Source organism: Carettochelys insculpta, chromosome 11 (genome assembly GCF_033958435.1).
Source record: "Carettochelys insculpta isolate YL-2023 chromosome 11, ASM3395843v1, whole genome shotgun sequence".
Lineage (NCBI taxonomy): Eukaryota > Metazoa > Chordata > Testudines > Carettochelyidae > Carettochelys > Carettochelys insculpta.
The window spans coordinates 27796295-27810832 of NC_134147.1; the positions used below are offsets into that span (position 1 = coordinate 27796295).

A 14538-nucleotide genomic window follows, 5' to 3' on the forward strand; every position below is an offset into this window, starting at 1 on the left:
TGGAGAGCTGCTTCCTGCTAAGGCTGGGGCAGCAGGAGGGGATGCAGGTCAGGACTGAGGGGTGCTGGCGGTGGTGAGCTGGGCGCTGGCATACTACAGATCAGGACAGAGGGGCTCCGGCGGAGCTGCATGTGGGAAGCCATGTGCTGAAACAGCCAGATTGGTGTTGGCAGCGTGTAGTTGTGGGGTGGACCGGGGCTCATCGTTAGAGCCCTGCATAGATACAAAATTGGTATTCCCATCTGCAAAATTGATCTGTGGTATCCACCTCCACAGATGCGGATCCCTGGTGGGTATAAAATGGATATCTGCAGGTTTGCAGGGCTCTGCTCATCGTATTTCCCCCATCCAGGCCTAATTAGCCAGCATTTCAGTGGAAAAGTGGGGTGCGGAAGGGTCCTTGTCAGGATTCGTAGGAACAGGCTCTACTGGGAGCTGTTACGTTAGATTGTTGCTGCCCTGTGGTGAGAGCCCTGGGCAGCCGGGCCATGTCTGGAGACTGACGCTGTCTCTTCCAATGCAGAGCCCACCCGCACCACCTAGCACCCAAGGCTTCTCTTGCAGACTGTGAGGTTCCCACCCCTCTGTTTCCTGGCACCGCAGCTCATCTATGAATCTGTGCCTGGGCATAGTTAGTTCCCAGCATATGGGTATGTCTAGTACCAGACTGCTGTGTGTGAGCTTCCAAATGCTTTGGAGATAATAGCTTCCTGCCCTGTGCTGGAGGGGAAGCAGAGCTCCTTAACACCCTCATGTATTGTTAGCAATCTGAGGCAAGTCCAGGGTGTTTCTCCACTCTCCTTGGCTGCCCTGGATCCAGGCAGGAATGAGCCAGTGGTAGCTAAGAGGGGCTTGTCTTATTTCCTCACTTCATTACTGCTCCAAGTCAACAGCTCAGCTCCCTTTGCACATAGCAGTTTAAGCAATGTCGATGTATTGACGAACAACTCACCTCTCTGATTCCCATCTTCTCCGACAGCCTCTGCAGATTGACGACAATTTCTGTGGCCAGGATTTTAACCAGCCGCTGGGCGGGACAGTGACCATCGAGGGCACAGCTCTCTTTGTGGATAAAGAGGATGGCATGACCTCAGTAGCTGCCTATGACTACCGGGGACACACAGTCGTCTTTGCTGGCACAAGGAGTGGCAGGATCAAAAAGGTAGGCACCCTGCTGAGCCGGTGGTGAAGGCGGGTGGTTGACTGACTCCCTGCTTTGGGGCAGGGGCAGGGTTTCATGGATGGGTTTGAGGCGTGAATGGTTGGACCCAAGGTGGGGGAGTGATGGCATCCAGGGAGGACAGCTTCTCTTTGCTGTTGTCCACCGGACGTAGCTATTAAAGCAGTTGTTTATGGCAGGATTGTAATGTGGGGAAACTCCCCCACCCTGCCTTTTCACACATCCCCATCAGCAGTGCTGTCAGGTGTTTCCTTCACTCAGGTTCACAGCACAGCACTAATGTTGTGTCTCTGTGCTCTGGGTGCTTTTATCACTGGATTGCTTTGCCACTGTCCGAGAGGGTCTGTGCTTGGGCTGCGTACGAGCTGGTGACCTGATGCCTGTGGCATTTGGTTGGCGTCTGCCCTCATGCCAGGCGGCAGCCTGGGCTTGTGTGAGCCCTGGGTGTTTCTTGGGCAAAACGAAGCTCCTTCTCTTGGCACTGCTTGAGTTCAGAAATCCTTCCTCTCTGTTGGCCTGAATTGGGCCTAAGAGGTTCAAGTAAGACAGAATCGAGAGGGGAAGGCCTGAAATCTCTTCAAGCAGGGCCAGGCCTCCAGGGCACACAGCCTTTGGACCAGGCTGGCACTCAGAAGATCAGCAGTGGGAGAATTTTGTCTTGCCATGTAGCACCTGTGCTTAGCTTAGATGTTGCTTGGGCATCATCCATATCCCATTTGGCTGGTTGATGTGAGCCTGGGGTGGGGAGTGACATGTCTTAGACAGTGAGTCTGGAATGGTGAGATTGCTTATCTCCACCCTGCCTGCACTGAGCATCATTATGCTCCCATCCCTATGTCCCACTGGGCCCTGCTGCTGCCCCTGTCATGGGAGAGCCCTGAAGTTGATGGCGCTCCACCGTAGTGGGAGTTGAAGGAATCTGATAAGCTTCTGTGGAAGGGGAGCTCTCTTGGGGGCTGCAGCATGCTGTGGCCTGGCTGACTGAAGCCATCTGTGGGCAAAATTCCACAGTGTGGGGGAGAGCTCTCTTCCCTAGCTACACAAAAGGCTTCTTGTTGGTGGCAATTAGCAAATAACTCTGTGCCTCTCGCTGCATCTCCACGGGGCATGGACTTCCTGTTATCTTAACATCATTCCTATAATTACAGCTGCCTATGCCCTATATAAACACAGGGCACATTAACTGTGTCCTCCATCAGGCCCAAGTCATGTTGAGAGACTTCCTGCAGCCCTACTGGAGGCCTGAAGTGCAGGACTCCGCTGGAGTACCCAGCACTGTTCTTTTCTCCAGAGAGACAACCACATGGGCCTGCCCACTCATCAGCCCTGGGGAGCAATGGCTGGAATTTTGAACTCCTTTTGGAGTCTTTGTTTCCCAGGTAAAATCCCTCCTTTTCTAAAATGACTCACTTGTCTGTAGAAGCAAAGGCAGCTCCTTAGAGATGTGGATGGGATGCGGGGGGTGGAAGTACCATGATTCCTGTCAGGGTGGGGTGGGGTCCTTGGGTTTGGGCTGTGCAATAGTCATCTTGGAAGTCCTGAAGCTGTTGGCAGCTGATTCCTTGAATGAATTGGCAATGTGGCAGGCCACAAACTCCCTTGGGCTCCGTGTTTACATAGCCAAGTTAATAGGGGGATTAAATTAGAGGGGCCTGCAGGACCCCTTGCCTTCAGTCAGGTGAGGAAGGGTAAGACTCATGGTTTCAGGGACATTATGCACAGGAGGGCCAGATGCTTTTATCGAGGAGTTTGGTCTTTCAGTGTGCTATGCAAACATGAACTAAGCCCTTGGGAGTTTGGTCGGCCTTGCATTGATTTCCCCATTTTACAGTTGGGGAAACTGAGGCACGGTGAAACACAGTGACTTGCCAAGGCCTCTTAGCAGGCCAGTAGCAGAGCCAGCAGCTGCACTAAGAATTCCTCTTCCTGATCCCTTGCTGTAGGCACTGGACTCTGCTTTCTCTCTATCTGCCTGTGTATATTGAACTTACCTTGAACTTGACCTGTGAGGGTTTCCTCTGGGCCACAAGTCTGTGATCAGCTGTTTCCGCTCCTTTGTGTATGGCACAGATCCCTTCACCCCTACAGACATGCTGGAGGAAGCAGACTTTTGCTGAGGTGCTCAGTTCTGGTTTGCTGGGTTGGGAATGCAGTGATTGGCCCAAGGCAAGTTTAGGACTGAACTAGGAGTGTGGTTAAATCATTACGTTGGTGTCAGCCTGCATGAGGTGGGGCAGTGCTGGCAGAAGGGTGCCCTCTGTGTGTGTGTGAGAGGGGCTTAGACAAAGCTGCTTGCACACCCCTCTCCTCAGCCTCCCTGGCCCTGCTCCAGTGGAGCAGAACAGCCCCAAGGGGGTTCTAGCCATCGTGGTGTCATGCCTGCGCACACTGAGCCCAGCAAGGTCTCTGCTGCTCCCTGCTCTCTGCTGACTGCCAAAACCCAGCACCCAGATCTCCGAGCCACCCTACTGTGGTGGCTGGTGGCAGGACAGAGACCAGGCTGTTAGATTGGCCAGTCAGTTTGGGGATTTGCAATTCTGGTGAGTGTGAACCTGGCTTCCAGGCTGGTGTGGGGAGAGGGACACTAAGGGTGGGTGGCTGTAGGCAAAGCTGGGGAGTATATGTCTGGGTGGGTGGTAGGTTGATTTCTTAACACCTTTCTGCCTCAATTCTGTTCGGCTGGAATGCATCAGCTGGCAGAACTCCCAATTCCTCCCTCCCCACTGGGATGCAACAATAGGCAGCCCCGAGGCATCTCCTTCCTGGTCTGTCTGGAATCTTTCCCCCTCCTTGGTCTGGTGATGTCTGTCATGAGCCCTGGGTACAGAATAAGCCCCCGCTGCTGCTTCAGGGTTAGAGTCCAGGGAGTAGCTCCGGGCCTGTGTCCATGATTTGTAGTTAAAGCTGCAAGCTTGTGTTATAGGGGAGTGGAAGAGAACTGCATCAAATTTAGTCATGCTGAAGGTGGGGATGGTATCGTGGACTCTAGTGGACATGCACCTGTGTCCACCAGATCTGAGTACAGTCCATTGTCTGTGGTTTCTTCTGTCAGCAGATCTCAAGGCATTCCACAAGCACTAGTGAATGAGGATAACTCACACAGACCCAGTGGGATGGGTCGGTACCCTTCTCTGTTTTTAAAAATGGGGAAACTGAGGCATGGAGTGAGGTAGGGATGTGCTCCAAGTTGAATCCCTGCCTGCTCTAGGAATGGAACCTAGGAGTTCTTGTGGTCGGTCCTGCACTACTACAAGAAGACCACACTTCTTGGAGGATGTTACATGGATAGGCTTTCCGAAACTCATGGCGTTTCTTCATCCATTCCAAAGTCTCCATTTCCCTTTCTCTCCTTCGGTTTCCTTCCTCTTTGGCATCGTCACCGCCATCAGAGGAGGCATTGGGTCAGCATGGATTGTGAGACGCTCCTGTATTGCTGCCGGAAGCAGCTTGTCCTCCCTTGTGGATCAATACGGGAGCCGGAGTGGCTGGTGTTGCATTTCCACCAGCCTCTCCTGCTATTGAATTCCAGCTTGCAGGTTTTAAATAGGTCTGTGCAAGGGTGGTGCAGAAGGAGGGGGAGGATGTGTGGGAGGCGGATTCGTGAAGCCACTCAGTGTTACATGTCCAGTTATTTATCCCTGGAACCTGACGTTTGCTGTTTGCCTGGCAAATTTCTCCCTGAGGTGCCAGATCTCTTCTGTTTTCTCTGTTTCCATTGCATAAGAATGGCCACACTGGGTCAGACCAAAAGTCCATCTAGTGCAGTGTCCTGTCTTTTGACAGGGGCCAGTGCCTGATGCCCCGAGGGAGTGAACAGAACAGGCAGTCACCAAAGCGATCCCTCTCCTGACTTCCATCTCCAACCTCTGACAAACAGGAGCTAGGGACACCATTCCTGCCCATCCTGGCTAATAGCCATTGACAGGCCTAACCTCCATGAATTCATCTAGTTCTTTTTGGAACCCTGTTAAAGTCTTGGTCTTCACAACCTCCCCTGGCAAGGAGCTCCACAGGCCTGCCATGCGCTGTGTGAAGAAAAACTTCCTTTTGTCAGTTTTAAACCTGCTACCCAGTAATTTCTTTTGGTGCCCCCTAGTTCTTTTGTTACAGGAACAAGTAAATAACTGTTCCTCATTCACTTCTCCCGCATGAGTCATGATTTATATACCTCTCTCATATCCCCTCTTAGTTTCCTTTTTTCTAAGCTGAAAAGTCTTCATCTAATTCTTGTGTCTTTAGCTAATTTTTCCCTTCCCCTCTTCCTTCAACTTCTGTGGCCCTGCAGGGGCTGTAGCTGGAGAGCAGTGGGCACCTCCCTGATTCTGGGCAGCCTCTTCAGGCTAATAGAGGGTGCAGGGCTGGGCCTAGGTAGTTCCTCAGGGCTGAGCAGGACCTGGTGTGATTCTGGAACTTCAGACCCATAAGTGTGGCTCATGTTCATTTGGAGCCTCACCTTCCTTTTGATTTGCCTCACTCTGCCCACCTGCAGCCACAGCATCAGAGGCCCTGCTGCTCTATAGTCCAGAGGCTGTGGTGGACTCTGGCCCTTGAGGGCTGAGGGAGACAAAGTGGGGTTTCATGGGAGACAAAGGGGTGGTTCCTCTGTCCCATTCCCAGTGGTCAGGTGTCCCCATCACAGGTCTTGCAGCTTTGCTCCTTAGGACGCTAAGGATGGGACTTTCTCCCACCCTGTGGGCAGTGTGGGACACACTGACGGGACAACATGTGGGACTTTTCACCTTAAGCTGTCTGCTAGGGTCTGTTGCATCGGAGTACCTTGGAGGGTTTTTAAAAGGGAAAAGTGTCCCCTCGCTCATTCTGTGCGCCTCCTTTCTTCTCTCCTTCAGAAGGAGAGGAAATAGTCTGTTTGGTGAGAGAGGGGAGAGTGTTTGGTTACAATCTGCCGGGGGGGGATGACACCCCAAATCTAGCAGACAGCTGGAGCAGAAGGAAGGAATGAAAGCAGCGAGACCTGTGCTAGCTGTTTCTCAGGTTATGCAATCCTTATCCTTCCCGGGTTAGTCCCAGCCCCTGTGTGCACGAGGGAGCCTCACAGGTCACCCATTGTTGCAGGTGGGAGCTTGTGCTGTGAGTGCGATGGGAATTAGCCATGAAGGCAGGTGGGGGTACTGCTGATGCTTTGGCCAGTGTTTTCTCCACAGCTCTTCCCTGAGTCTGTATGGGTCTTGAGTAATCAGGGGAGAGGAATGAGCTTTGTGGGGTTCTGCTGGTGGAGGAGCAGTTATCCAGGACGTCTCTCTGGACGTTATGCTGGAGGAAGGACCCAAGATATTTCAGGTTATTTCCATTTCCCAGCTGTGAGAGTGTTGGGTGATTGAGGATCTCCGATGACATGTTAGGGGCCCAGTTAGGTGAGCAGAGCTGAACTTCCCTTGCCAAAAAGAGGTTGGCTCCCAGGGCAGCATCTGCCCCTGCTGTCTCTTGCTTGGTTTCTGTGTGACCCAGGGCCATGCTGCTGGCAGGAGGCCTTGGAGACCATGCCTTCTCTCCCTTGCCAGCTCATGGGTTGCTTACAAAGGACTGTGGTGGCAGGTGAGGTCTTGTAGGGAGCAAGGCTTTTTTCCATCATGGTTGCATTATTGCATACTTCAGGATGTGTGGGCATCTTGACTTCTTCCTTGGTTAGAAGCCCTCAGTCTCCAGGGCTGCTGATTCAGCATCCTTCACCAGAACAAAATCCACTCAGATGTTGATACATTAACTATAAAAGCTGGGCTTCAGCTGGGCTTGAAAGCCCACCCTGTTGAACTGTGGAGAGCCCTGGCAGGGGCCAGCAGAAACGTAAGGGGTGGTGGTGGGGAACAGAGGGCTCTGAAAGTTTGAGGGCGGGGGGTCCCTCATTTGAGGGGAGGTGGATGCTTTTTCAACCATTGCACCTTCGGTGCTCGTTGGCTGAAGGAGCACGTGTAGGGGAGGGGTGTCCAATGTCCCCTGCTGTAACCTTGGAGCTTTGGTGTGGGGAGTGACATGGAGAGATCAGCTTCCTTCAGCAGGGGTTGTCTGGCTGGACCTGGAGGACAGGGAAGTGCTGCCTCAGCAGTTACCTGATCTTCCTGGGGAGCCCATTGTAACCAGACCCTGCCACTGGCTGTCTCTGCTGCTGCAGCAGTGAGAGAATCCCTCCAGCTCTCCCAGTCGGAGCTGCTCTGGTTCAAAGCAGTCTGCTTTCTGGGGACTGCATCTGGGTGGGCGATTTGGCTCATCGTCTGAGAGGGAGAGCGGGGCAAGCACAGCGCTCTCGTCCCCGGTGGGGTGTCTGCAGGGAGAGGAAGGAAGCTGGCTGGTGGAGAGTGCACTTGGGGAGCCCCGCATAGAGAAGAAGCCTGCTAGCTCCGGGGCATGGGCAGTTCTCCTCTGACCTCCTGCTGCTTGGAGCCCTGAGTTTTCCTGTCCAGTTGGCTCTTGCTGGAGGTTGGCTGTATTGTGGGGAAACCTGCAAGAAGCAAATTGGACTAAGCGTACTGTCGTCGCTGTCTGCCTCCCCTTTATACACGTACCTGTCAGGCAGGCCAGCTGGAACCTAATTCCTGGAAGACAGGTGGGGCTTCCTGAAGTTGTAGGTGGGTTGAGCCCTCCTTGGTGGGGCCCAGCTCCATTCCCGGAAGGGGTGGGGTCAAGGGCAGCCCACCCCTTGTGCCACTTGGATTGTGGTGCTGGCCCACCCCCCCCAGTTCCTTCAGAGCCCTGCAGAGTGGTGCAGCAACACTGCCACAGCGTTTCCAAGGGCCTGGAGCTCACATGCCATCAAAGGGGCTTTCTGGAGCAATAGGAAAGAATGGTGGCATGGCAGTGGGAGGGGAGTGTGTGCCAGGGGCATGGCTCAGCTTTTCCCTCTTCCCTGCAGGGTCCCGAGCTTCCTCGGGTCTCACTGAGTTCCTCCAGGACCTGGTCCTTAGCCAGGCAAGTTGCATTGAGCGCACACTGAGAGGGGTGCTGGAGGGGGCCAGGACTAGGGATCGGGGGGCACCATTGGCAGAGGTGCTGGGGAGCAGGGGGCTGAAGGGTGGGGTCTTGGGGAGCATGTTGGCAGAGCTGTTGAGGGGGCCAGGACTAGAAAGCAGGATGGGATCAAGGGGCATCAGCATTGCTGCGACTGCCCAGCCCCTCCCGTCTCTTGAGAGCCATGAGCTCACTTCAGTGTTCCTGTGTCACCTTGACAAGTAACTCCCTTTGGCACCGTGCTGCTGGATAGTCCCCTGCCCCCTTGGGTCCCTCTCCCCTCCTGAGGGAGGTAACGCTTCTGCAGTCCTTGTACCCGAAGGTGGGGCACAGCGGGAGAGAAGCACCACCACTAGGCCATGCTGCCCGCCTCCTTCCCTTGCATGCTTGGCAGGCAGCTTCCTTCGTCAGCCTGGCAGCCAGCCCTATAATGTAACAGAGAGGTAGCTGTGTTAGTCTGCACTCCAGCAAAACAAAGCAGCAGAAATGTAACACTTTAAAGACTAACAAGATGATTTTTTCGGTGATGGGCTTTCGTGGGACAGACCCACGATGATCTGAAGAAGTGGGTCTGTCCCACGAAAGCTCATCACTGAATAAATCATTTTGTTAGTCTGTAAAGAGCTACAGCCCTATAATGTATTAGCCTGGAGAGCTCCTGGGCTTGTCCCGAGTGAGCCCAGCCTTTTCCCACATGAGCTGGTGAGGGGTGTGGCAGATCAGCTAGGTCAGGGGTCAGCAGCCTCTCCAAGGTGGAGTGCCGAAATTTCATCTTTTGACTTCTGTTGTATGGTCCAAGTGCCACTGATACTTTTTCAAGTCACTGATAGTCCTACTTACAACAGCTTCCTTAGTGAATATGCAGAGCTTTACCGTTCAGGTGATGGTTGGCAGCGTTAGCTGCTCCTTTGCTAATCCACAGGTGGCCTGGCTTTCAGCTCGCATGCCACTCTTGGCACTCATGCTGGGGGTTGCTGATGTCTGGTCTAGACTGTGCCCAGCAACAGAAGCTGGCTGCATTCCCACCAAGCTCTCTAACAATGCAGGGGCTGAATGTCCTGGATGGGGCTGGGTTAATGTGCCCTGCTCCAGAATTCCTCTGCTGCCTCCTAGGACATTTGGAGCCCCTGCCACAGCCAGTGGTGGTGCTGACCTGCCTTTCCCATCGTTCAGGTACAGGTGCCACCTTGAGATGCAGGCCCACCTGAGTTGCTTAACATCCCAGTATCTTTCTACAAAGAGGTAGCTGCATTGTGGTTGTGAGGAGGCCAGTGTGACCTAACCCGTTCAGCAGTCTGGCTGCTGCTGCCGAGAGCGCAGCAGTGATGTGGCTGCATTTGTGAATAACACTCCCTCCCACCCCCAGCATGCTGTTACATTCCACAATGACATGAGCGCATCGTGAAAATCCCCAAGATCACAAGCCAGCTGGGACTTCTCTGTGGCCTGGGAAACCCCAGTGCCAGCACCTGAACATCCTACTTCTGCCCAAAGCTCAGCTGACCAAGCTGGGTCCGAGCAACCAAAGGGCTGCCTGGGACAGACAGGCGCTTCGGCTGCTGTTTCCTGGTGCTCTGCAAAGGGTGCCAGGTTAAAGAGGAGGCTGATTTTGCTATCCAGAACTGGGAGGATTAGGGAGAGGAGAGTCACTACTCTCTGCATGTTCCCTGGATGGCAGCTCCAAGCACTTGCCCAGGCTGTCGTCTGCAGACAGAACTCTTCTTTGTCCCAGGCCGGGGTCACGTGGGCCGGCTTGCTTGCAAGGACTTCCTAGACAGGCTGCAAACAGTTGCTTCTCAGAGGCTGGGCTGCTGGTCGCCACCTGTTGCTGTTGCAGCTGTAGCCTCTTTCGTGACCTGCACTTTTTCCATCCTGTCCCCCTGCTTTCTCCCTGTCACCCCTTGCCCTCTCTTCTTGGTTCTGGACAGCCAGGAGGATTGTGTCTCATTTGGAATCATCCCCTCCAGCTGACTGACGACACAGGAGCTGGCTTGAATGGCGCCGAGTCCCTAGGGCAGGTGGGGAGGGGTCTCACAGCAGCTGGTGGGGCACTCAGGTTTGGAATATACAGTTATAATGGTACAACTACCATAGGAGATGACTTGCACCAGTGGACTCTGAGGATTGCACTAGCAGTGGGATTGCACGTCAGCATTTAGGAGCCTTGGCACAGCTGCATAGTGGCAAGCCCTAGACTGGACTAGCAGGCTGTACTGCAGTCAGGAGTGAGGAGCGATCTCTGCGCTGTACAGGATGGCGATCTGGCAGGACTGGGATGCTGGGGGTGTTTGGGCAGACCAAACCACTGAAACCCCAAGCAAGTTGGCCTTGCCTGGTGATTTCCCTGCTGTGTCACTAGGCACATGGCTGGCTATCTTTGGAAACTCCAGTCTCCCCAGTGTTATGCAAGTACCCTCGTGCTATCTGCTCTCCACAGTCATGGGGTGTTGTATGAGTAATTTTGCCATTGCGAGGGTGAGTAATGAGGGCATGATCTGCCTGAATACTGCCAGTTTTGGATGCATCTCACTTCCTCTTAGTTCTCCCCCATCTCTGCTGTAGCCGATCAGTCACCTGTGGGTTTTTGCCCTGTGATTTATCAGAGGTTTTAAACCAGGGAAGTGACACTGTGAGGAGTTGTTTTTCTGTTTGTTTATTCCCCTTGGTGGTTTCCAGAGCAGATCTGAAAGGCAAATAAGATTTGATTCCTATCTGCTGTCTCCTGCTGGGCAGTTGCTGGACACTCTCCCTCTCTTGACTTTGACTGGACAGTCATGGTCTCCTGGCGACTGTCTCGTGTTCCTGCAGAGTGGAACATTATGAGCCGAAGAGCAAACAGCCACATGTGCAGCTGCAAGACTGAGCTCTTGGGTGCACTGAACACGCATCTCCAATTGCTTGCTTGCCTGCACACGTGGAATGTGTGTGTTTCATGCATACTTAGTGTCCTGTGGAAAATGCATAAGCTTTTTGGGCATGAACACAAAAGGCACCATTACTGGTAACCTGATTCCTCACCCTTGCGTACCAGAGTTGGACAGGCATGCTTCGGAGGTTAGTGTGGAGTGTTCCATACTGGGGCTGCTTGTTCTGTGGGGCCACCTCACCATGCTAGGAACAGAGCCTGCCATCTGTTCCACATTATGTAAATTAGGCATTGCCCTCCAGCTTCTGTTAAGCCCCCCTGTGGCCCCAGCGTTGACCCAGCATTGGGTGCCACCTGACTTGTTGGGGGAGGTAGGATCAGCTCTGACATTCAGCAGCCAGCTGGCCCCAGGCTTACAGTGGCCCCCAATCTGCTGGAGTCTGTCAAAGTACTGATGAAGGAGATGAGGCGGCTCCTGAGTGGACACCCTGCTGACTCGTGCCGCAGGCTCAGGGCTTTAGGGAGCCAGCTTCACTTGGATGAGGATTAAGCTCTGAACACCTTTTGGAAGGGAATTAGTTTGGATCTTAAGACTTTGGGGCCTGAATTTGTATTGTTCAGATGGCTTCTGCGGGGCCACTGGTAGGTGAGGGGTGTGAGTGTTACTCCAGAGATATACCCTCCAGTCTGAGAGAGCAGGGTTTGGCCCGGGGGAGGATTAGGTTTGGGCCCAAAGCTGGGGGAAGCAGGTTTTTTGTAACAGGCCGTGGTATCTGAGAGGCGGTTAGTGTGAAACGGGGAAGGATTTCTGCTGGCTGGGTGGTTGTACACAGCAGCTTCCTAGCTTCTGTGGCGTGTTGGGCAGAGGTGAGAGGTGGGTTTGGGGATCCCTTTTCCTTCATTGTCGGGTCCGTAGGGGCTGAACAACTTTATTCCTTTACCTGCAAGTGGGCTGGAAGGACCTACCAGGCACTGCCTATCTGGAGGCTGATGTGAAGGGTGAGCGAGACCACAGCAGAAGGCCCAGGGCAGTGAGAAGTCCACCCCATGACCTGCTGGGATGCACAGTAGTGCTGGGGTTCCTGTCAGATTGCTATTCCACAGCAGCGTAGGGGCTCTGTGTTCCACACCCGCCTCTGGCTGGAGTGTCAGATAACTGTAGCATCCTCCCTCTATTCTAGGTGGCTAGAAGGAAGTGTGTGTGTGTGCGTGCGTGTGTTCTCCTGGTGAGACTCCTCCTTGCTGGGATGGTGCATCCACCACCTACCTTTCCCCACCCTCTCTGCTGCCCCCAAGGGCCCGGTGCAGGGTATGTGTGTATCTGCCCCACTCCTGGCTGCTGTATTTGGGGAGCTGTGTCCATTCTCCAACCTCTTTCCCACCAGTTTCCCAGGTCTGTTTGAATATAGGAACGACAAATGAACTTTTTGATCTGTCCAGCCCTTAGCCTCCTCTCCCAGGAATAGCTCCAGGCCAAGATTTTTCCAGTGACCAGCGACTGGTGCACACCTTCATGAAGGGCCTTGTTTTCAGGAAGCACTGAGCACTGGCTCATTGAAAACCAGGCCCCTTTGTGAGCTCGAAGGCTGGGTCCCATACCCAATGTCTAGGCCTCTGTGCCTGGCTCTCCCCAGCGCTTTCCCTAACAGCAGCAAGGCAAAGGTGAGAGACCTGGGCAAAAGATTATCAGAGGCGCCCAGAGGCAATGATGATGGGCACTTCGGGCATGTGTTGCCCGCTTATTGCACTGCTCCTCCTCCAGCTGCCAGTGCAGGTTTGGTTTTTCTGCGCATATCCCATGGGTTTTTATACATCTCTGGTGATGGGGCTCGCACCTCTTGCTATGGAGCAGGTGTCTGACAGGCCAGTAGATCTCCCTATATTCAAGCTAGATTTTCCTTTGTTTAATTTAATGTCATTTTGTGTAGTGGATACTCCCTTGGCCGTCCTACATGGACCCTTCCTTCTTGATCTCCACTCCCTTCCGTAGCACCTGCTGAGCCAAGCAAGATGTGCTTAGCTCGGTCTCCGGCCCCACAGGTCACTCCGAGAAACTCTTTACGCATGGTCAGGGTTCTGCCCTGAATTTCTCAGGGCTGGGTTGGAATCACTATCGTACTGCTCCAGGTGGGCTTGACGGGGCTATTGCTGAAGACCTGCCTGTCCCTTTTTGCAGGGCCTATCTTCAGGACAGGGCTGCTGTTCTTCAGAAGCCATTGTGTAGTCCAGCAACAGCAGGGTTAAAGCTGGGTGTTTGAGGGCTCCCCAGGCTGGCACAGCTGAGGGGGACAGGCTGACCAGATCTTGTTGCTCTTTCCCTGGCATCAGGGCTCAAGAGGTGTCAGACTAAGTGGCTCTTGCACAAGCTGAGTTCTGATCTGGGGGATGTTTCTTTGTCTAGCTCTGCCTGTCCAGTCGCCACCCTCTAACCCTCCTTCCCTCACAAACCCAGATGGCCCTTGGTGTGAGTGCATTAGGGAGCATTGGTGTCTGGAATCTGCTCCTTCTCACAGCTCTCGAGCTCTGCAGCTTGTTTATTCTCTCCCACGGAAGGCGAAGCTGAGCTGGCCCCGTGTCTGCTTTTTTTTCCCTTTTTCTGGCTCATCTTCTGTTTATTATTGTTGTTGCTAATCTGTTCATGCAGCGTGGTCATGCTGACCCTTTAACACACATACATGTGCTTCCCCCCATCCCTTGTGCTGAGGATAAAAGGACTCACATTCTGCCCTATGGGGAGGTGTGGCCATGTGCTTGCTCGCATACTGAGGAGGAGAGGTCACAGTGCACACTTGCCTGTAGGGCCCAGGTGCGGATTCTCCCAGCAGCAGGCATGACTGTAGCCCCCAGTCCTGGCCAGCGGCGTGATACAAGATCTCTGACCATGCGGTGGGTGTGGTAGGCTTTCAGGTTATCAAAATGAAGCTGGGGTGGCAGGGGAATGCGAGGGACCCCTCCAAATCCCTTGGCAGTGAGACTAGTTGGAAAAGTTGGGGCCTTTGTGGCTTTGGGCGAAGAAGTGCTTCTGGCCAAGGGCCATGGAGGAGTCAGGAGCCTGCTGCATTCCAAGCTGCTGAGGTAGGGCCGGAGCTCAGGCACACCTCCCCCTTCTCCCTTCCCGCAGCTTTGCTTCCAGGCTTCTCCCAGGGATTTAAAAGCAAAACTCTTTCCCATTGCAGTGCTCTTCCCTCTCCTGCCCTGAGTGAATCAGCACTTATCCCCAAGGTCTTGGCCTGGACTACGAGGTGTCTCTGTCACGTGCAGGCGCCTGACTGGGAGAGGAACAGAGAGGGCTCATGGGGTAGATGTACACACACAGAGCGAGGTGAGGCAGGGCGCTGGTGCTTCAGCCAGGCTGTTCCTGCCTGCTGTCTCCCTGCGGGGGGCAGGGACTGGCTCCTCATGCCACTCACAGGCAGCTGACTGGCCTGCAAAAGTGCCTTGTCTGCCTTATCTTGCCCCACTTGTACCTGCGGGTCCTTCTGTGGCACTGCTCTGGAGGGAAGTCCGCAGCTTCTTCTCTCTGGAGGCAGGA

The 14538-nt window shown here is 53.9% G+C and overlaps 1 protein-coding gene across 7 annotated transcripts in view; it reads left to right on the plus strand.

The window, feature by feature from the left end:
- Nucleotides 1-14538, plus strand: part of PLXNA1 (plexin A1) — a 280654-nt gene that overhangs the window by 55187 nt on the left and 210929 nt on the right. For all 7 annotated transcript variants that reach the window (XM_075005959.1, XM_075005960.1, XM_075005961.1 and 4 more), the window contains one exon: nucleotides 980-1162. In XM_075005959.1, the coding sequence (XP_074862060.1) occupies nucleotides 980-1162 (183 nt within the window). The remainder of the gene's footprint in view (nucleotides 1-979; nucleotides 1163-14538) is intronic.